This window comes from Bufo bufo, chromosome 2 (assembly GCF_905171765.1).
Source record: "Bufo bufo chromosome 2, aBufBuf1.1, whole genome shotgun sequence".
In the NCBI taxonomy this organism is placed as follows: Eukaryota; Metazoa; Chordata; class Amphibia; order Anura; family Bufonidae; genus Bufo; species Bufo bufo.
In genome coordinates this window covers 10168620-10190615 of record NC_053390.1, presented here as the reverse complement: position 1 = coordinate 10190615, position 21996 = coordinate 10168620, and the positions used below count along the sequence as shown (strand labels likewise).

At 45.2% G+C, this 21996-nt stretch overlaps 1 protein-coding gene across 1 annotated transcript in view; it reads right to left on the bottom strand.

Annotated features, from left to right (window-relative positions):
* The window catches only part of LOC120991969, a 562088-nt gene that overhangs the window by 127660 nt on the left and 412432 nt on the right, over positions 1 to 21996 (bottom strand). Inside the window, 2 exon segments of the mRNA XM_040420728.1 lie at positions 6775 to 6780; positions 12084 to 12959. Of these exon segments, the coding sequence (XP_040276662.1) occupies positions 6775 to 6780; positions 12084 to 12959 (882 nt within the window).

The window sequence follows — 21996 nt, the reverse complement described above, 5'->3', positions numbered from 1 at the left end:
TTAGTATTTGTTTTGGTGCTGTGCTGGATCCACCTCTCATCAGGTGCACTGGGTGGAGTCATTAGTTTAAATGGCCTCCAGCTAAGTGGTTTCTTTATGTTTGGGGGTAATGTATGAGCAGCCAATTGTTAATGTTCTCTGGAGTATTGTCGGGCTGGGAGGCAGTGCTTCAATTGATGGTTTTCAAGCCTTGACAGATGGTTGGAAGGGTTTCTGTCGGCATATGGGTCTCTTACTAACAACGAATTTATGAAGATAGTGTCGTGGAACGTGAAAGGGTTGAGATCTCCCAATAAGCGCATGAAGGTCCTCAGGCATTTGTGCAGACTGAAAACAGACATAGCGCTGTTGCAGGAGACCCATCTGTTGACAGCAGACTTCCATAGGATGAGGAAGCTGTGGGTGGGGGCGGTATATGGTTCCGCGGCTATAGAAAGGAAAGCCGGGGTTTTAATTTTGATAGGTCGTCACTTATCACATGTGGTTCATTCGGAGGAAGTGGATGACGTGGGGAGGATGGTAAATCTCCACATCTCAAGTCCCTTTGGGGACTATAGTCTACTGTATACAATATAAATGCACCGAATCAGGGCCACAAAGCCTTCTTTGACTTGTTATGTACCAAAATACTGCAGCATACGCATAACACTAAAATAGTTGGTTGAGATTTTAATGCAGTAATGAACCCGCGGGAGGATAGGAGGTCAGACAGTGGTCATAGTCAGCAATACACTCTGGGGGACTTTGCTGAGTCGTTGTCTCTCAGACATGGATGGAGATTCTCCAATCCCCAGTGGAGGGAATTCACACATTGTTCTCATGCGCACAAGAGCTGGTCCAGAATTGATTATTTGTTTTTGTCACCAGCAATCCTGCATAGAATGGCTGACATTACAATAGGCGATATGGTAATTTCAGACCATTCTCCACTCCTGCGGAATCTTAGAGATGTGTATTCAGGGGGAGGTGAGTTCATATGGAGGTTTCCTAACTACTTGGTAAAGGACGAGGAATTTGTGAAACTTTTGAAGGGCTGGTGGATGGAATTTGTAGATGACAATAGGGAACATGTGAATAATCCGATACTGTTCTGGGAGACTGCTAAAGCAGTTTTGAGGGGTAGGTTGATGGCATATGTCTCCTCCATAAGGAAGATAGCTAGAGGGGGCGAGTGGATGTTTGAGAGATGCTTACAGTGACTTTCTCTTGGCCCAGACCCAGATAGCTAAAGAACGCTGGGTCTCAGCTAAGAGAGACTTTGACGCGTGGGCAGAGAAACTTGAACTATCGAAGCGGTCCCACTTGGATGCCCATCTTCACAGATTTGGCAACAAGTCTGGGAAGTTGCTGGCCTCTTTGGCCAGAGGGAGATGTCCACTAAATCATATCCAGGCAGTGAGGAGGGGTGACGGGACCAGGGAGCACAGACCACAGCAGATTAATAAGTTATTTGGGCAATATATGGCTGAATTTTATCAAAACGCTGGTGATAGAGTAGAAGAGGGGAAGGCCTTTTTGGAGCGAATTTCCTTGCCAGCTTTAACAGAAGAGCAGTTGGACACCTTAAACGCCACCTGGGCGTCCATAGCTTTATAAAATCCTTTCCATCTGGTAAGGTCCCCGGCCCCGATGGGTATATGTCAGAATTTTATAAAGCTATGGACGCCCAGGTGGTGCCGTATCTTACTTCCCTCTATTCTTCTCTGGATGAGGGGAGTGTACTGCCTGAACGAATGACTACAGCCCATATAACATTACTCCATAAGGCTGGTAAAGACCCAGAAAGCCTGACCTCTTATAGGCCGATTTCATTGGAAAAATCATGACCTTAAAATATTGTCAAAATTGTTAGCTAATATGTTGGCCGCTGTTCTTCCCGCTCTGATTTCCCCAGTGCAAGTGGGTTTCATTAAAGGTCGGGCTGCAGTTACAAATTTACAGAAGGTACTGTTGGCCCTTTCGGTGGCGGGGACGCCGGAGTACCGGGGGCAGGACCCAGCCATTCTCACTTTAGATGCCGAAAAGGCCTTTGATAGTATTAATTGGAAATTGCTGGGTCTTACCCTGGACTCTGTGGGCATCAAGGGGACGTTTCGAACGTTTCTAGGTGGTCTATATCTAAGTCCGAGGGCAAGGGTCTGTACAGGAGGTTACCTGTCCGACTTTTTTGTTTCAAAGGGGAACTAGGCAGGGATGCCCCCTGTCTCCTCTCTTGTTTGACTTGGCGATAGAGCCACTGTCATGATGGTTAGATTCGGAGGAGCTATGTGAGGGTATGCGGGTGGGGAGGAAGCAGTTGCGTGCGGGCCTATTCGCCGACGACATGTTACTGTTTATTGCCAACCCTTCGAGGGACATAAGTAAGGTCATCGAGGCATTGGAGGATTTTGGCTCTCTTTCTGGACTTAAAATTAATAGGTCCAAGAGCGAGTTCCTCTTCTTGAAGGGTGGGGGGCAGCGGGAGACGGGGAGTGGACTGGGTGATATACCAATAGCTCGCTCTCACAAATCCGTACATAGACTTATTTATGACCCCTTAATAGCTAAAATAGTTAGTGAGCTGCAAAGATGGCATGATCTTCCGCTGACGTTATTGGGGCGCAATCATCTTATTAAGATGATGTCAGTTTCTAAATTGCTCTATCCTATGCAGACTATCCCCATATTGTTGAAGCACAAGGATGTTTCTAAAATAACTAAAGCGTTCACGACCTTCTTGTGGCATGGGAAGAGGCCGAGGATACCAGTGCGTTCTTTAATGAAGGAGATTGAACAAGGAGGGATAGCCTTTCCCGATATTAGGGGATATAATTTGGCCTGCATGGCAAGACATGTATGTGACTGGATTAATGGATCTAGCTATTATTCAGCCCTGGCATTAGAGCAGGAATTCTCTGCTCCCTGGTCTTTGGTGGCGTTGTTACATGCGAGGTTGCAGGTGATTCCTGTGTGGATCAAGCAGTCTATGCTGTTCAAAGATACCATAGCTACGTGGAGAATTCTCCAGAAAAAATACTGGCTATGTTATAGGATCTCCAAACATCTTCCTTTGTGGAACAATCCCGAATTTGCGCAGGGTAGAACGAATAGATTGTTTGAGGAATGGAGACGAAAAGGGATTTTGCAGGTAAAACACCTACTTCATGACACGGATCCTAGATGACTGACGGAAGGGGAATTGATTGAAAAGTTTTCTTTATCGTCCTTTCAGACTATCCAATGGTCCCAGATAAAGGGGGCCGTGATGAGTCAGCTGGTGTTGGTACAAAAGGAGGTTCACAGGAATATTTCGGATAAAATCCTGGATTTAGGGGGTGGGAGGGTCTCAATTTCTATGATCTACACTGACATGAGGAGAGAGGATGGGATAAGTGATAGGAGAAAGAGTTTTGGGAAATGGGCTGAGCAGATAAATGATATCGACATCGAACAAAAGATATTGAAAGGGTGGGGAACGGTCAGGAGACATGTCGTTAATGAGTCGTGGAGAGACACTCAGGTCATATTTATGTATAGGGCCATATATGGATTTAATATCCCCCCACATCCAGCTAAGCCAGACTGAATAACAAACTGTCCGAAGTGTGATACGGGATACACCGACTTATTTCATGGTATTTGGACATGCCCGTATAGCAGGCGATTGTGGGAAGAGGTGGGGGATTTGGTCCGGAGGTTCTGTGGAAGGAAGTTTACATTGACCCTCCAATTGTATTTATTTCACTATGAGGATGGTGAGGTTGGCCGAGGAGGTCTACCCCGCTTATTTCATACTATATGTATCTTACAAAAATGGCTTCAGGGAGATGCACCAGGGTTGCAGTTCATAATAGAACAATTAAAAAATGTATTTCATATGGAAAGATTGAATACCCTAGATGCAAAAGAACGACAAGCTAAGGGTTTGTTTCAAAAATGGAAACCATTTATTATTCACTGTATGTCTGATGAAGAGATACAGCAAATTATGAAACCTTTCACACTCACTGAGTGGTAATTAGATGGTCAACTGAGGGGGACGTTGGGCCGCCTGTTACTCCAGTCTTCTAGCTCATCTTAGTTACATGAAAAGATTACTTGATTATGCTAATGTACTTTGGCTGCTTGAATTGGCTGAACCTTTTTCTTGTATGCCTAATACCCCTATGTAATTTTTTGAATTGCTCTCTTTGCACTCATTGTGTTGTTTTATGTTCAGAGGTATACATGTGATGTCTGTCTGTTGAAAAGTAATAAAGAATTATTTTTAAAAAGTTAAAAAATAGGACTTGACCTTAATCCTAAAAGTTTTAAGATCATCTCCCTTTCACCCTCTGGAGGAGGGCCCACATAAATACCTAAACTAACTACCTCCCGACCACCTAACGCACGGATGCGTCCCGGAGGCGGTCGATTCATTCCTCCTGGACGCATCCGTGCGTCATCTCGCGAGACGCGAGATTTCGGTCAGAGCCGGCCCGCGCATGCGCATCGCGGGCCGTCAAAAGTTCAAGGAGTATTTTGTCAGCAACCTGCCAGCCAATGATCGTCGCTGGCAGGTTGCTGATTTTTTAAAAATCTAATCACAAGCCATCTAACACCTTACATTTATAAATATAAGGTGTTAAATGGCTTCTCTGCTGGTCCTTTTGGTTGGTTGGTTCCAGCAGAGGAGCAGACATCACAGTGAGTACCCACAAACACTACACTTAGCCCCAGATCACCCCCCATCACCCCAATTAACCCCTTGATCGCCCCTGTCAATCAACTAGTGAAAGGAAAAAAAGTGATCAGTGTAAACTGTCACTTTTTTTTCCCACTGGTATTGACTGATAGGTTTTAGGATAGTTTAGGCCCCTTGGTTAGGTAGTTAGCGTCAGTTAGCGCCCAGCCCACCGCACCGCAGTCACTTATTCGCTGATTAGCGTATCGCTAATCAGCATTTGTACTTTTATAGTATCTGTAAGTGATCAAAACTGATCACGGTCAGATCTATAATAGTATTAGTGTCACCTTAGCTCGCCCTCCACCCAAAACGCAGTGTTTGCCCGATCAGGCCTGATCGGTCGCCCACACGTGCGTTCACCCACGCCCGCCCCAGTGACAAAAAAAAATAAAAATTTTTTTGATCACTGCACAATCACTTTACAAGCGCTGCAGCGATAAAAAAAAAATCTTTTATCAATCTCAGCGGCCTCCGGTAGTTCGCTAGCCTCCAATTTGTAAGACAGGCTTGCTTTTTTTCTTGGGTAGTCTCAGGGAATACCCCTAAACTTAGTAGTCCAAATGTCAAACAGGGGGTATTCTTCTGAAGAGGCCTACAGGATTCTGACCCAGTCGGATGAGGAATGGGAACCCTCATCTGATGAATCTAGCGGGTCAGAATATGAACCTGTAGAAAGCAGTGTCACTCTGACCCAAAGTTCGGACGAGGAGGTTGAGGTCCCTGATAGCACCAGGCGTACAGGGTCCCGTGTCGCTAAACCACAGGTTGCGCAGGATCCGTTTCAAGTGCAGCAGAGTGGGGCTGGCGCTGTCGGATTACGTGGTGAGGCATACACCAGCAGCGCAGCCCATCCAGGACCTAGTACCAGTACTGCCGTACAACATGGTGAAGTGGCGAGCATCAGAAGGGCAGTTGAAGCTGGTACGGTGGCACGTGCAATAGTTACCCCATCGCAGCCACCGCACAGACAGGCCCGTAGAGCCCCTAGAGTCCCTGAGGTGCTGGCAAACGCTGATTGGCAGTCCCCAACTTCAGCCGCACCTGTAGTTCCCCCTTTCACCGCCCAGTCTGGAGTTCGGGTTGAGACAGCTCAGATCGGTTCGGCACTGGGATTTTTTGAGCTGTTCTTGACTGCGGAGCTCTTGGACTTAGTCGTGGCAGAAACAAATCGGTATGCCACTCAATTTATAGCCGCCAACCCGGGAAGCTTTTATGCCCAGCCTTTCCGGTGGAAACCAGTCCAAGTTTCCGAAATTAAAATTTGTCTGGGCCTTCTCCTCAACATGGGTCTAACCAAAAAGCATGAATTGCGGTCATATTGGTCCACGAACCCAATAGAACACATGCCCATGTTCTCTGCTGCTATGTCCAGGACACGATTTGAGACCATCCTGCGTTTCCTGCACTTTAGCGACAACACCACCTCCCGTCCCAGATGCCACCCAGCTTTTGACCGGCTCCACAAAATTCGGCCCCTCATAGACCACTTCAACAACAAATTTGCAGATTTGTATACCCCTGAGCAAAACATCTGCGTAGACGAGTCCCTTATACATTTTACCGGGCGCCTTGGCTTCAAGCAATACATCCCAAGCAAGCGCGCCCGGTATGGGGTCAAATTGTATAAGCTCTGTGAAAGGGCCACAGGCTATACCCATAAATTTCGGATCTATGAGGGAAAAGATCAGACCCTGGAGCCGGTCGGTTGCCCTGACTACCTGGGGAGCAGTGGGAAGACAGTCTAGGACTTAGTGTCAACTTTATTTGGCAAGGGGTACCATCTTTATGTGGACAATTTTTACACAAGTGTGCCTCTCTTCAGGCATTTGTTCCTAGAACAGATTGGCTGCTGTGGCACCGCGCGACCTAGTCGCCGGGGCTTCCCCCAACGGCTCGTTACCACCCGTCTTGCAAGGGGGGAGAGGGCTGCCTTGTGTAACGAAGAACTGCTCGCGGTGAAATGGAGAGACAAGCGTGACGTTTACATGCTCTCCTCCATTCACACAGACACGACAATACAAATTGAAAGGGCAACCCGTGTCATTGAAAAGCCCCTCTCAGTCCACGACTATAACCTTGACATGGGAGGGGTGGACTTCAATGACCAGATGTTTGCTCCCTATTTAGTTTCCCGACGCACCAGACGCTGGTATAATAAGGTGTCTGTATATTTGATTCAATTGGCTGCATATAATAGTTTTGTTCTCTACAGTAAGGCTAGGAGAACAGGATCCTTCCTCAAATTTCAGGAAGAGATCATCGAGAACCTCCTGTATCCAGGAGGTTCCGTGGCCCCAACCACCAGTGTAGTGAGCCATCTACACGAGCGACATTTCCCCAATGTCGTTGCTGGTACCTCAACCCAACCGTCACCCCGAAAAAGATGTGTCTGTAGCAGGAGTGGAATAAGGCGTGACACCCGCTATTTCTGTCCTGACTGCCCTGACCACCCTGCCCTATGCTTAGGGGAGTGTTTCCGGAAGTACCACACACAGGTACACTTAGCCTAGGGATTGTATCTCACAGGACAGGCACACAGGGCTATTAGGGCCCTTACACTCACAGCTGCTGCAAACCTCTCCTTTCATCTGGGACAAAGTGCATAATGTACTTCGCCACATCTTTGGGCGATTTGCGCTTTGCACATTGTCCCAAGGGGAAGGAGAGGTTTGCACTATAAAGGTAAAAAAAAAAAAAATCACCAGTAAGCAAAAAAGTTAACGTTCAGTTCAAAAAGTTCAATAAAGTTTATATGTTCCGTTCAAATTTTATTATATAGTTAATAAATTTATTGCGTTGCGGCCTGATTTTTTCTTTTTTGTTTTGTTTTTTTTTACCTTCCAGGTGGACCAACCGATGGACCAGCTGCAGCACTGATGTGCATTCTGACAGAAGCATTGCGCTGCTGTCAGATTACACAAAAGTCGGTGTATGCGGCGCTGCAAGACGAGATTTCTCCTCTGCAGTAAAAGATACGTTTGCCGAGGCATATGAGCTGAGGAGGCGGCGGTGTTCACATACTTTGGCAAACACTTTGTATATAAAAAAATAAAAATAAATCCCGGCAATGATTTATTCATCCACATCGATTGATGTGAATGGAGAAATCGGGTTTGCCAGGGCATACAAGCTAAGTGGGTATGGATGTTGGGCGGAGCTCCTATGTCCTGGCAGACGCCTTTCCCCTCCTTTTTTTTTTTTGGCAGATTTTTTCATCCACATTGATCAATGCGAATGAAGAAATCTGTGCCGTTCATTTTTTTCTTTCAGCCCAGAGGCTGAACGGAAAAAAAATATCTCATTACCCGTATGCTCAAAATAAGGAGAATAGCAGAAACTCCTAATGCTGGGCATACATGTAATGATTGCGGAGACCCTCAAAAGCCAGGGCAGTACAAACACCCCACAAATGACCCCATTTTGGAAAGAAGACACCCCAAGGTATTCGCTGAGGGGCATAGTGAGTCCATGAAAGATTGAAATTTTTGTCCCAAGTTAGCGGAAAGGGAGACTTTGTGAGAAAAAAACAAAAGAAAAAATCAATTTCCGCTAACTTGTGGCAAAAAAAAAAAATTGCTATGAACTCGCCATGCCCCTCATTGAATACCTTGGGGTGTCTTCTTTCCAAAATGGGGTCACATGTGGGGTATTTATACTGCCCTGGCATTTTAGGGGCCCTAAAGCGTGAGAAGAAGTCTGGGATCCAAATGTCTAAAAATGCCCTCCTAAAAGGAATTTGGGCCCCTTTGCGCATCTAGGCTGCAAAAAAGTGTCACACATCTGGTATCGCCGTACTCAGGAGAAGTTGGGGAATGTGTTTTGGGGTGTCATTTTACATATAACCATGCTGGGTGAGAGAAATATCTCGGTCAAATGCCAACTTTGTATAAAAAAAAATGGGAAAAGTTGTCTTTTGCCGAGATATTTATCTCACCCAGCATGGGTATGTGTAAAATGACACCCCAAAACACATTGCCCAACTTCTCCTGAGTACGGCGATACCAGATGTGTGACACTTTTTTGCAGCCTAGATGCGCAAAGGGTCCCACATTCCAAAGAGTACCTTTAGGATTTCACAGGTCATTTTTTACACATTTTGATTTCAAACTACTTACCACACATTAGGGCCCCTAGAATGCCAGGGCAGTATAACTACCCCACAAGTGACCCCATTTTGGAAAGAAGACACCCCCAGGTATTTCGTGATGGGCATAGTGAGTTCATGGAAGTTTTTATTTTTTGTCACAAGTTAGTGGAATATGAGACTTTGTAAGGGAAAAAAAAATAAAAAATCATCATTTTCCGCTAACTTGTGACTAAAAATAAAAAGTTCTATGAACTCACTATGCCCATCAGCGAATACCTTAGGGTGTCTACTTTCCGAAATGGGGTCATTTGTGGGGTGTTTCTACTGTCTGGCCATTGTAGAACCTCAGGAAACATGACAGGTGCTCAGAAAGTCAGAGCTGCTTCAAAAAGCGGAAATTCACATTTTTGTACCATAGTTTGTAAACGCTATAACTTTTACCCAAACCATTTTTTTTTTAACCAAACTTTTTTTTTATTATCAAAGACCTGTAGAACAATAAATTGAGAGAAAAATGTATATATGGATGTCGTTTTTTTTGAAAACTTTTACAACTGAAAGTGAAAAATGACATTTTTTTGCAAATAAATTGTTAAATTTCGATTAATAACAAAAAAAGTAAAAATGTCGGGAAGCAATTAAATACCACCAAATGAAAGCTCTATTAGTGAGAAGAAAAGGAGGTAAAATTCATTTGCTTGGTAAGTTGCATGACCGAGCAATAAACGGTGAAAGTAGTGTAGTGCAGAAGTGTAAAAAGTGGCCTGGTCATTAAGGGGGTTTAAGCTATGGGGGCTGAGGTGGTTAAAGAGGTTATTTCCATCTGGCCATGACATCTGCCATAAGAACAGGGAGATCCTAGTCTTGTCATCAGTGGATCTGTACTTCAGATTCCTTCTTACTCCAAAGGATTGTTCTTTGGTAACTATAACCAGGTCTCCTCCTTCAAGTGTCTGTTATGAGCTTTACTGTAATGTTGAATATCATCTACATTCCCTAGATCTTTCCAGATGTCCTGAGATCTATTTAGCCTGAAGTAAAGAGATCAGGAAGGTTGAGAATTTATTACTTTATTTCCGGAAGGAACAAAAAGCTCTCGCATGAGCCATAGCTGCCAGGTGCCGGCTGTTTCATACAGCAAACACCAGCAGCTAATGTCTGTGACTGGCGGTAACAATGATCTCAATGCTGTGGTCAAACATGAGGATCACGCGAGCCGGATGCATTGTGCGGCAGCCTCAGTCCTCAGTAATGAACTGAAATTGTGCGGCAGCCTCAGTCCTCAGTAATGAACTGAAGCTGCCACATGTTAGCTCCTCTAAAGCCCCTGCCTGTGGCAGAGCTTCATAGGAATACATTGTAACTCTCATACACTCCAATGTTGGTGTATGAGAATCAATCTGATGATTGCCTTTTTATAGATCCCTATGGGGACTATAAAATAATGTAAAAAAATAAATAAAGAAGTTTAAAAATGAAAATTAAAAAAAATCACAACCTGTTTCATACAGCAAACACCAGCAGCTAATGTCCGTGACTGGCGGTAACAATGATCTCAGACTTTTAACCCTTCAGATGCTGTGTTTAAACATAAGGATCAGGGCAGCCGGATGCATTGTGCGGCCGCCTCAGTCCTCCATAATGAACTGAAGCTGCCACATGTTAGCTCCTATGAAGCCCCTGCCTGTGGCAGAGCTTCATAGGAATACATTGTAACTCTCATACACTCCAATGTTGGTGTATGAGAGAATCAATCTGATGATTGCCTTTTTATAGATCCCTATGGGGACTATAAAATAATGTAAAAAAATAAATAAAGAAGTTTAAAAATAAAAATTAAAAAAAATCACAACCTGTTTCATACAGCAAACACCAGCAGCTAATGTCCGTGACTGGCGGTAACAATGATCTCAGACTTTTAACCCTTCAGATGCTGTGTTTAAACATAAGGATCAGGGCAGCCGGATGCATTGTGCGGCAGCCTCAGTCCTCCGCAATGAACTGAAGCTGCCACATGTTAGCTCCTATGAAGCCCTTGCCTGTGGCAGGGCTCTATAGGAATACATTGTAACTCTCATACACTCCAATGTTGGTGTATGAGAGAAGCAATCTGATGATTACTTTTTATAGTTCCCTATGGGGACTATAAAATAATGTAAAAAAAAAACTAAAGTTTAAAAAGAAAATCTAAAAAATCACCTCCTTAATCCAAAATGGAAATAAAAAAAATGGAAACTATAAAAAAAATACACATCATGGGTATCGCCGCCTGCGAACGCACCCATACTTTTAAACTATTAAATATTTTTCAGATATGACAAATGGCAAAACGGAAAAAAAAAAGTCAAAATGGTTGATTACACATTTATCGGTGCCTTCACCTCCCACAAAAAATTAAATAAAGTAAAATTACGGTAAATAAAATAAATTAAAAAAAGTGATCAAAAAAATACCCCAGAATGGTATGAATGAAAACTACAGATTATTATTATTAGAAAAAAAAAGAAAAAAAAAAAAAAGAGCCCTCACATAGCTCTGTACAGATAACTACAAAAAAGTTATAGAGGTCACAAATATGGCGATGAAAAATGTATTTCAAAGTTTTTTTTCAGTATTAAAATGCAAGAAAAATTATACATATGTGGTATCGCCGTAATTGTACTGACCTGGAGAATGAATTTAACAGGTCAGTTTTCCCGTACAGGGAACACTGTAAAAACAAAACATAAAACTGTTGCATAATTGCGTTATTTTTACCATTTCACCCCACGTGGAATTTTTTTCCCATCTCCTCACTACATCGTTTGGAATATTAAATGGTGGAGTTAGAAAATGCAACTTGTCCGCAAAAAACAAGCGCTCATACAGCTATGTAAATGTAACAATAAAAAAGTCCTGGAAAGGCAGGGAGTAAAAAACTAAAATGCAAAAAACCCTCCAGGGCTGAAAGGGTTAACTGTAAGGTTTAAAATATAAGTCATGAACAGAATATATGTCTTCCTAAACAGGATTTATCAGATGTTTTATAGAAGCCGTTATGTGACATCAATTAAGCTTTTATATCCAAATATACAACCTGAAATAATTACAATGTCTATGACCCAGTGATATATTGTTTCCTTATGATGTGGCCATATGGCTTCTCTCTTGTGTGACTTCACTAATGACCCTAATTATGGCTTTAGAAGCAAAAACATTTTTCTCATTCTGAATGCAGCTTCTCTTATGTGTGATACTTCTTATGTTTTAGAAGACTTGATTTCTCTGTAAAACATTTCCCACATTCTGAACATGAATACGGCTTCTCTCCTGTGTGACTTCTCTCATGTTTAACAAGATTTGATTTCTGTGTGAAACATTTCCCACATTCTGAACATGAATACGGCTTCTCTCCTGTGTGACTTCTCTCATGTATAACAAGATATGATTTCCGTGAAAAATATTTCCCACATTCTGAACATGAATACGGCTTCTCTCCTGTGTGATTTCTCTCATGTATAACAAGATATGATTTCCGTGCAAAATGTTTCCCACATTCTGAACATGTATATGCTTTCTCTCCTGTGTGACGTCTCTCATGTAAAACAAGATCTGATTTCTGTGTGAAACATTTCCCACATTCTGAACATGAATACGGCTTCTCTCCTGTGTGACTTCTCTCATGTATAACAAGATATGATTTCTGTTTAAAACATTTCCCACATTCTGAACATGTATATGCTTTCTCTTCTGTGTGACGTCTCTCATGTAAAACAAGATCTGATTTCTGTGTGAAACATTTCCCACATTCTGAACATGAATACGGCTTCTCTCCTGTGTGTCTTCTCTCATGTATAACAAGATATGATTTCCGTGTAAAATATTTCCCACATTCTGAACATGAACATGTCTTCTCTCCTGTGTGACTTCTCTCATGTATAACAAGATTGGATTTTTGTGTAAAACATTTCCCACATTCTGAACATGAATACGGCTTCTCTCCTGTGTGAATTCTCTCATGTATAACAAGATATGATTTCTTTGTAAAACATTTTCCACATTCTGAACATGAATACGGCTTCTCTCCTGTGTGAATTCTCTCATGTTCAACAAGATGTGATTTCTTTGTAAAACATTTTCCACATTCTGAACATGAATACATTTTCTCTCCTTTGTGACGTCTTCGGTGTGTAGAAATTCCTGAGCTGTTTGTGGATTCTTTATCACAATGAAACCTTTTAATCCTTTTCTGACTTGTACTTGCGGTAACAATCTGTGATCGGTCAGGAGAAGGTTCCTCATAATTAGGATTATATGACAGATCTGTACTGTGAAGTCCTGGATGTACATAAAGGGTAATGAGGTTTTCTCCAGAAGAGCGCTGCATGATATCTTCATCTAGTGGTAACATGACATTTTCACATTTCTTACTGGGATTTTCTGTTAAGATAAAAATGAAAATTTGTTTTAAAGTAGTTTTTTTTTTTTGCAAACTACAGAGTAGACAAACTTATAACATTCCAATTCGGCTGGAAGTCGATCCAGCAGGAAGGAGAAGTGTTCATTCATTTGGAATCCATTCCTAACTTTGGCCTAAAAAACTGCACTTGTGATCCCAGCTTTACAAAGCTTCTATAACTTCCTGACAAAGTCCAGGATTCTGGTTTACACCAGGTCATGACTTTTATTACATACAGTAAATAATGACTTAACAACACAAAAAAATGTGAAAAGCCTGACCATGTCTGGAAACAATGGAGCATCGTAAGCCCCGCCCCTGCAGAACTTGCCTGTTGTTTGTATATGTGGAACCTTAAAATCCCGCCTTTTTCCTTTTTGGACAGATTATAAGAGCAGCACAGATCAGTCACTGGTTATCTACGAGCAAGTTCACACAGAGCAGATCAGCTGCAGACATTTCTGTGACTGTCCCGCTGCCCTGAATGTGGCTTGTAATAATCCATGCACCTGCTGCAGAAACAACCCAATACATGGAAATGTCTACAATAAATGTGCCCTGTGTGAACACGCTCTAATGCAGCTGGAACATTCTGGGACATGCAATTATTACTAGAAGTCACACGTTCAGTCTGAAGGGGATGAGCAGATAATCGCTGAAGTGATGGACAACAGGATCACATTTAGCAATTTAAAGCCGATGCCGGACAAGAATTTTAATACAAATTTTCTCACATTTTATTGAGACACCAACGACTTAGGCGACTTTCACTCTGGCTTTTCGGCGTTCAGTTTTGGGGATCCGTCATGGGCTCTCAGCAGCGGTCTAAAATGGATCGGTTTTGACCTAATGTATTCTGAATGGAAAAGGATCCACTATAAGAGGCTGGTGCTCCTCCATTACATGTCACTGCACACACGTGTATACACTGCACATGACAGCTCTTACCCTGTGATATAAGAGGCTGGTGCTCCTCCATTACATATTACTGCACACACGTGTATACACTGCACATGACGGGTCTTACCCTGTGATATAAGAGGCTGGTGCTCCTCCATTACATGTCACTGCATACACGTGTATACACTGCACATGACGGGTCTTACCTTGTGATATAAGAGGCTGGTGCTCCTCCATTACATGTCACTGCACACACCTGTATACACTGCACATGACGGCTCTCACCTTGTGATATAAGAGGCTGGTGCTCCTCCATCATGGCCTCCTTGTACAGGTCCTTGTGTCCTTCTATATACTCCCACTCCTCCATGGAGAAATAGACAGTGACGTCCTGACACCTTATAGGAACCTGACAACACAATGACACCGTCATCACCCAGACCCCTCCAGTGCTGTTACTGGAGAATTTCCCAGCATTCCCAGCAGTGTCACCTCTCCAGTCAGCAGCTCCATCATCTTGTGGGTGAGTTCTAGGATCTTCTGCTCATGTATTAGGGGGTGAGGGGGAGGCTCTGTGATGGGGTGAGGGGTCCTGCTCCGCCCTCCTGACTCCTGGAGATGGATGATGGGAGTCACACAGTCCCCCGATGTCTTCTTCACTATTGTGTACTCCTGTGGATGGAGAGAGACACTTAGGGAATAAACCCTTCAGGGGCCATGTGCTCTCCTCCGGCCCTCTCCTCCTGGTACAACGTGCCTACTTACCTCCTCATGGCTCCTGCAACATGACTATTGGTCACTGGTCACATGACACATCACTCACCATATTGGGGGCTGATCTTCAGGTTCTCCATCACTTGGAAGGTCTGGAGGCCGTTCTCCAGGACCCTGGACTCTTCCTATAACTTCCTATGATGGATTCTCCTCCCCGATGTCTGACTTGCTACAGAATAGGCAATATTCGTAGGCAATATTCGTATTCGTGAAATATTGCAAATTATTGGCCTAATATTTGCCATAAAGTCACAAATTCTAGAATTCTTGAGTCACTTTTGCTACATTTTTCAAGCTACTAGAAGTTTCCCGAGACTGGAGAAAATGGTTGGCAGAACAATGGCTTTATAGCATGTATGTATGGACAGCAGAACCTATCACACTGCCTCACACCCTGCACTGGACCCTATCAGCTCCACTATATCAGGATATAACCTACACCGACTATCGGTATTATATATATCAGCTAACTAATGTAATACTCAGTAAGGCCTCATGCACACGACAGTATTTTTTCGCGGTCCGCAAAACGGGGTTCCGTTGTTCCGTGATCCGTTTTTGTTTCTGTGTGTCTTCCTTGATTTTTGGAGGATCACCAGACATGAAAAGTGAAAAAAAAAATCTAAGTCAAGTTTGCCTTACAAATGATAGGAAAAAAACGGACGCGGACGACAATCTTGTGTGTCTCCGTGTTTTTTCACGGACCCATTGACTTGAATGGGTCCGCGAACCATTGTCCGTGAAAAAAATAGGACAGGTCATATTTTATTGACGGACTGGAAACACGGATCACGGACGCGGATGACAAACGGTGCATTATCCGAGTTTTCAACGGACCCATTGAAAGTCAATGGGTCCGCAGAAAATCACGGAAAACGGAACAACGGACACGGAACACAACAACGGTCGTGTGCATGAGGCTTAAAGCACAGAGCACAGCAATGTCCCTGCTCTCTCTTTCAGAACTCCAGAAAATGGCTGCTGGGAGGTTCTTATATAGTAAGGGGGAGGCAGCTTTCCTATTGGTTGCTAGGGATGTTGCTAAGCTCAGCCAAAGACATTGCAGCCATCTCATTGGCCCACAAGCAAGAAGCAGGGAGGGGCCACAGTGCTCCAGACCAATACAATTACATAGGAGCCATTGGCTCCTAAACTGAAAAATTTAGGGTTTATTGGTCCCAATAGACAGTCCCAATGTCGGCGTGGCTCGGCCGTCCTGTGTAATGAGGCTCCTCGTTCTTCTAGATCCAAACCAGCCTCTTACTCCGGCCTCAGGAGTAGATGGCTCCAGTGAAGGCCTTCTGGGCCCATCTGGGGGAGATCCTCCACTGTAGGAATATAAAGTGATTGCACACTTTGGATTTCATTCTGTTTTGGGCAGATAAGCCTTCGTTCAGACTGGACTGAGGTCTACTTGTCAGTAGGACCATCCTGGGGCAAATATATAATTTACTGATCAACTTTCATTACAGCCGTTCTCTGGGCCTGTAATATCGATGACCGATCCTGCTCGCTGCTGCTATGTATATGGCAGGAAGAGATACGGGAGGTGGCACACTGCGCACGCCGTCTCCTCATACAGCTGATCAGCGGGGGCCGGTATCAGACCCCCGACCATCGGATACTGATGACCTGTCCTGAAGATAGGTCATCAATAGTCAAGGCCCAGAGAACCCCTTTAACTCTATCTTTGGGGAATAAAAACCTGTCCACGCCTTCCATCACCTATCTGACCTCCCAGCACTGCCCGGGTCGCATAGCATTGTATTGATTTATGGTGCTATGTAACCCTTACAGTTCTGGAATGTATTAGATGACACTGACATAACGCTGTCATTATTATCCAATACATTCCAGAACTGTAAGGGTTACATAGCATCCTAAATCAATACAATGCTATGCGACCCGGGCAGTGCTGGGAGGTCAGGACGGGTGTTCTCCCTGACGAGTTCAATGTGTGGGACTCACTCGTGTGAAAGAGACCAAAAAGGGAAGAGATAATAAAGGGAAGGTCGCCATTGTTTATGGTTTCCTTATGTGTCCTCCTGCACTGTGTCCGACCATCTGAGTATACAGCGCCCCCTTCCTCTCTGGTCCTTGGTTCAGCCCTTCTGTGTTCCCTGTGGTGCTTTATGGTCCCTGCTTCACAGCCGCCTGATCCTCAGTGAGGGCCCGTCTCCTGTGATCCTGCCTCCGCGGTGAGGGCCCGTCTCCTGTGATCCTGCCTCCGCGGTGAGGGCCCGTCTCCTGTGATCCTGCCTCCGCGGTGAGGGCCCGTCTCCTGTGATCCTGCCTCCGCGGTGAGGGCCCGTCTCCTGTGATCCTGCCTCCGCGGTGAGGGCCCGTCTCCTGTGATCCTGCCTCCGCGGTGAGGGCCCGTCTCCTGCGATCCTGCCTCCGCGGTGAGGGCCCGTCTCCTGTGATCCTGCCTCCGCGGTGAGGGCCCGTCTCCTGTGATCCTGCCTCCGCGGTGAGGGCCCGTCTCCTGTGATCCTGCCTGGTCTGCAGCCAGTCAGACTACCCCATTTACTATGTGGATGCCGAAGCATTTAGGAAGGAAGAGTATTGTATTTGCGTACTCACAAGCTTGCCGTCCTTGCCAGTGGCGTGCCTAGGGTGTTTGGCACCCGGGGCGCGTCCTTTCTCTGGTACCTCCCTCTCCAATACTTAAAAAAAAAATTGTACCCCCTCACAGTAGTATTCCCCTCATTGTGCCCCCTTAACTGTAGTTATGCCCACATTGTGCCCCCCTCATAGTAATAGAGACCTCTGTGCCCCCTCCATAGTAATAAAGTCCTCTGTGCCCCCTCCATAGTAATAAAGTCCTCTGTGCCCCTCCATAGTAATAAAGTCCTCTGCGCCCCCTCCATAGTAATAAAGTCCTCTGTGCCCCCTCCATAGTAATAAAGCCCTCTGTGCCCCCTCCATAGTAATAAAGCCCTCTGTGCCCCCTCCATAGTAATAAAGCCCTCTGTGCCCCCTCCATAGTAATAAAGCCCTCTGTGCCCCCTCCATAGTAATAAAGCCCTCTGTGCCCCCTCCATAGTAATAAAGTCCTCTGTGCCCCCTCCATAGTAATAAAGTCCTCTGTGCCCCCTCCATAGTAATAAAGTCCTCTGTGCCCCCTCCATAGTAATAAAGCCCTCTGTGCCCCCTCCATAGTAATAAAGCCCTCTGTGCCCCCTCCATAGTAATAAAGCCCTCTGTGCCCCCTCCATAGTAATAAAGTCCTCTGTGCCCCCTCCATAGTAATAAAGTCCTCTGTGCCCCCTCCATAGTAATAAAGTCCTCTGTGCCCCCTTCATAGTAATAAAGTCCTCTGTGCCCCCTCCATAGTGATAAAGTCCTCTGTGCCCCCTCCATAGTAATAAAGTCCTCTGTGCCCCCTCCATAGTAATAAAGTCCTCTGTGCCCCCTCCATAGTAATAAAGTCCTCTGTGCCCCCTCCATAGTGATAAAGTCCTCTGTGCCCCCTCCATAGTGATAAAGTCCTCTGTGCCCCCTCCATAGTGATAAAGTCCTCTGTGCCCCCTCCATAGTAATAAAGTCCTCTGTGTCCCCTCCACAGTAATAAAGTCCTCTGTGCCCCCTCCATAGTAATAAAGTCCTCTGTGCCCCCTCCATAGTAATAAAGTCCTCTGTGCCCCCTCCATAGTGATAAAGTCCTCTGTGCCCCCTCCATAGTGATAAAGTCCTCTGTGCCCCCTCCATAGTAATAAAGTCCTCTGTGCCCCCTCCATAGTAATAAAGTCCTCTGTGCCCCCTCCATAGTAATAAAGTCCTCTGTGCCCCCTCCATAGTAATAAAGTCCTCTGTGCCCCCTCCATAGTAATAAAGTCCTCTGTGCCCCCTCCATAGTGATAAAGTCCTCTGTGCCCCCTCCATAGTAATAAAGCCCTATGTGCCCCCTCCATAGTAATAAAGTCCTCTGTGCCCCCTCCATACGCCACTGGTCCTTGCTTCCTGCTCCTCGCTGGCTGGCAGGCTGGATGTCGGGGGATGGGCTCTTCTGACAGACGTGCACGGCGTGGTGCCTCTGCTGAAGGAAGTGTTTTTCTTCTTAAAGCTGCAGCGCTGCGGTGGGACAAGTCGCAAATGGCGATAAGACTTAAAAGTCTTATCATGTGCAAATTCCTGGTCGCATTGGTGACCATGGTGGTCGCCATCTGGACCACTGGATCATGGGAACTGATGAAAAGAATCTAGAATATTTGCGATTACGAAGACATAGCGCTATATTCTACATCTTCACGGATTCTCAAAGTGCCGATATCCGCGATAAAAATTAGCGATCAGACTATTCATATCAGCAATATTACAGAATACAATACAGAGGAGAGAAATCTAGAAAAGTTTACCTCTCCGCTCAGCAGGGAGATGATCTCCAAGGTGAGGTCTAATATTCTTCTGCTGATCTCCTTCCTGTCCATCCTTGGTGGTCATTCAGGAGAAGAGGAGAGAACTGGAGGAGCTGGAGGCTTCTAGTACTGCAGCCGCCTTTATGAGAAGAGGAGAGGACATCATCCAGGGGACAAGACCAGATGTCACCTCCAGAACCGCACTTCCTGAGCCTGGAGGGGCCCCGCTTCTCAGAGCCCCCACCACATGGATTCCAGGGGCCCCAACATGGAGATCTCTGGTGGCTCCACAGGAGATAAATGTCTGGTAGATGCAGGTCCCACCTCTGGGCTGTGCTCAGCTGTGTCCAGAACTCCTAGAGAAGAGACTGGAGAGAGCTGAGCTCAGGCCGGGCCCCGCTCCATTCATTCTCCTCCTGGAGGCAGGGGCCACTCACCAGGACAGTCAGGGGCCAGCGAATGATGACAACCCCCACTATCCCCACTACTCCTCCCCCATCATCCTAAGCTGAGGAGCGGAGAAGGATTCCTTGTGTATAATGGAGGAGAATCTCCAGAGGTGACATGTCTGAGCTCTCCACCACACTGTCTCCTCACAGCTCATCTTACCTGCAGGCTGGAGGAATGGCTGATACCAGAGAGAACAAGAGCCCTGACTACCGACCAGGACCTGCCCAGTATCTGCTGCACTGCCAGAGCTGAAGGACCTGGGGTGACGTCACTGTCATGTGATCAGTGCAGGGGGCGGGGCTCAGCAGTGGGGAGGAGAAGAGGTGGGGGAAGGACCTGGGGTGACGTCACCGTCATGTGATCAGTGCAGGGGGCGGGGCTCAGGAGAGGGGAACAGGTGGTGAAGGACCTTTGGTGACGTCAATGTCATGTGATCAGTACAAGGGGCGGGGCTTAGCAATGGAGATGAGAACAGGTGGTGAAGGACCTGGGTCGATGTAACCGTCATGTGATCAATACAGGGGGCGGGGCTTAGCAATGGAGAGGCAAAGTGGTGGTGAAGGACTTGTAATGACATCACTGTCATGTGATCAGTGCAGGGGGCGGGGCTCAGCTATGGAGAGGCAAAGTGGTGGTGAAGGACCTGTAATGACATCACTGTCATGTGATCAGTGCAGGGGGCGGGGCTCAGCAGAGGAGAAGAGGTGGTGAAGGACCGGTAATGACATCACTGTCATGTGATCAGTGCAGGGGGCGGGGCTCAGCAGAGGAGAAGAGGTGGTGAAGTACCTGCGATGATGTCACCGTCACGTGTCAGCCTCAGGGAACTTTCTAGAGATGGGAAGTTGGAGTCTTTTAAATGAATTGTTCCATTTCAATCGGTTCATTTAAAAGAACTGATTCATGAATTGAATCTTTGATTCACTTGCTGAGTCGGCTGACAAGAAAGTGATCGCAGGCTCAGGAGCGTCTGATCCTTCACAGCTCGTCAGAATGCGGTGCGCATGCGCAGTCACCCGAAGTGATAATATCGGCCGATCTGACAGAAGATCAGCTACACAGGTAATTGGACATAATACTGCGCGTGGTTTTCTAATAAACCCGAAATGTCTCCATAAAGAGAGCCCGTCACCTCCAAACGCTGTCACATAGGGGCTTGTGTTTTATCCTGTGTGACAGCAAAAAATGTAAGTGAAAAATGAATAAAAACTAAAAACACAAAAAGATCTGAATGAGGATCTCCTGTAATCTAAGCTCTGCGTCTGGTCCCTTATCACTAAAGAAATAAATATATCACCAGTCCGCAAAAATGCTATGCAGCATGTAACAGTAACAGAACAGCAAGAGGGAACTCCCAACAATAAACCTAAAAGAATAGAGAAGACCATGGATTTCCGCTTTTCATTCATAACCCAGTTCACACCGTGTTCTGGTGAACTGAAAAACACAATCAGAAAGAACTGGTCGATTTTAAAAAATGACCCAATTTTGGGACGTGTTATTCCTGAGCAACCGACAGTCATCTATAAAAAGGCTCCCAACCTAAAAAATAAATTGGTACACAGCGCCAATCGTTCTGAAAATAAATATAAAAATAAAAAAACGAAAAACAGCTTTAATTGGTGTGGTTTTTGCATTCCATGCAAGAACAGAAAAAGAACAGAAAAATTACAAAAGAGTGCGCTGATCAAAAGCACCAATAAAGACAAACCATTAGAAGTAGTAGGTGAGATGACTTGTCATAGTAAAGGGGTTGTGTATGTACTGGAGTGTGGCCTCCAGTATGTTGGACGGACTATTAGACCTCTAAAAGTCCGCATACAGGAACACATAAGAAATATAAAAAAAGGTCTTGAAAGTCATGGAGTATCGGCCCATTATAAAAAATACCACCAAAAAAATCCAGAAGGTCTAAAGTTTATGGGAGTGGAATCCGTACAAAACCATTGGAGGGGGGGCAGTCTTTTGGAAAAAATCAATAGGCAAGAAACCAAGTGGATATACGAATTAGGTACACTACAGCCGGGGGTCTAAATGTGGATTTCGACCTGCAGGCAGTATTGAATCAGTGAAAAAACGTTATACTAAAAAGCATGTGAATGGGGACGTAACTACATGCGTCTTCTTTCCCCTGGGGATGAGGAGAGTCCAGTATAGGGTTAATAGCAGGATAGGAAAACACTGTGGAGGAACACACCTGACTCCTGATTAGTCACAAGGAAGGAATAAGAAGGAGGGGGAGGGTGAAAACAAGTGCGCCCCTGACGAAGCTCTAGGAGTGAAA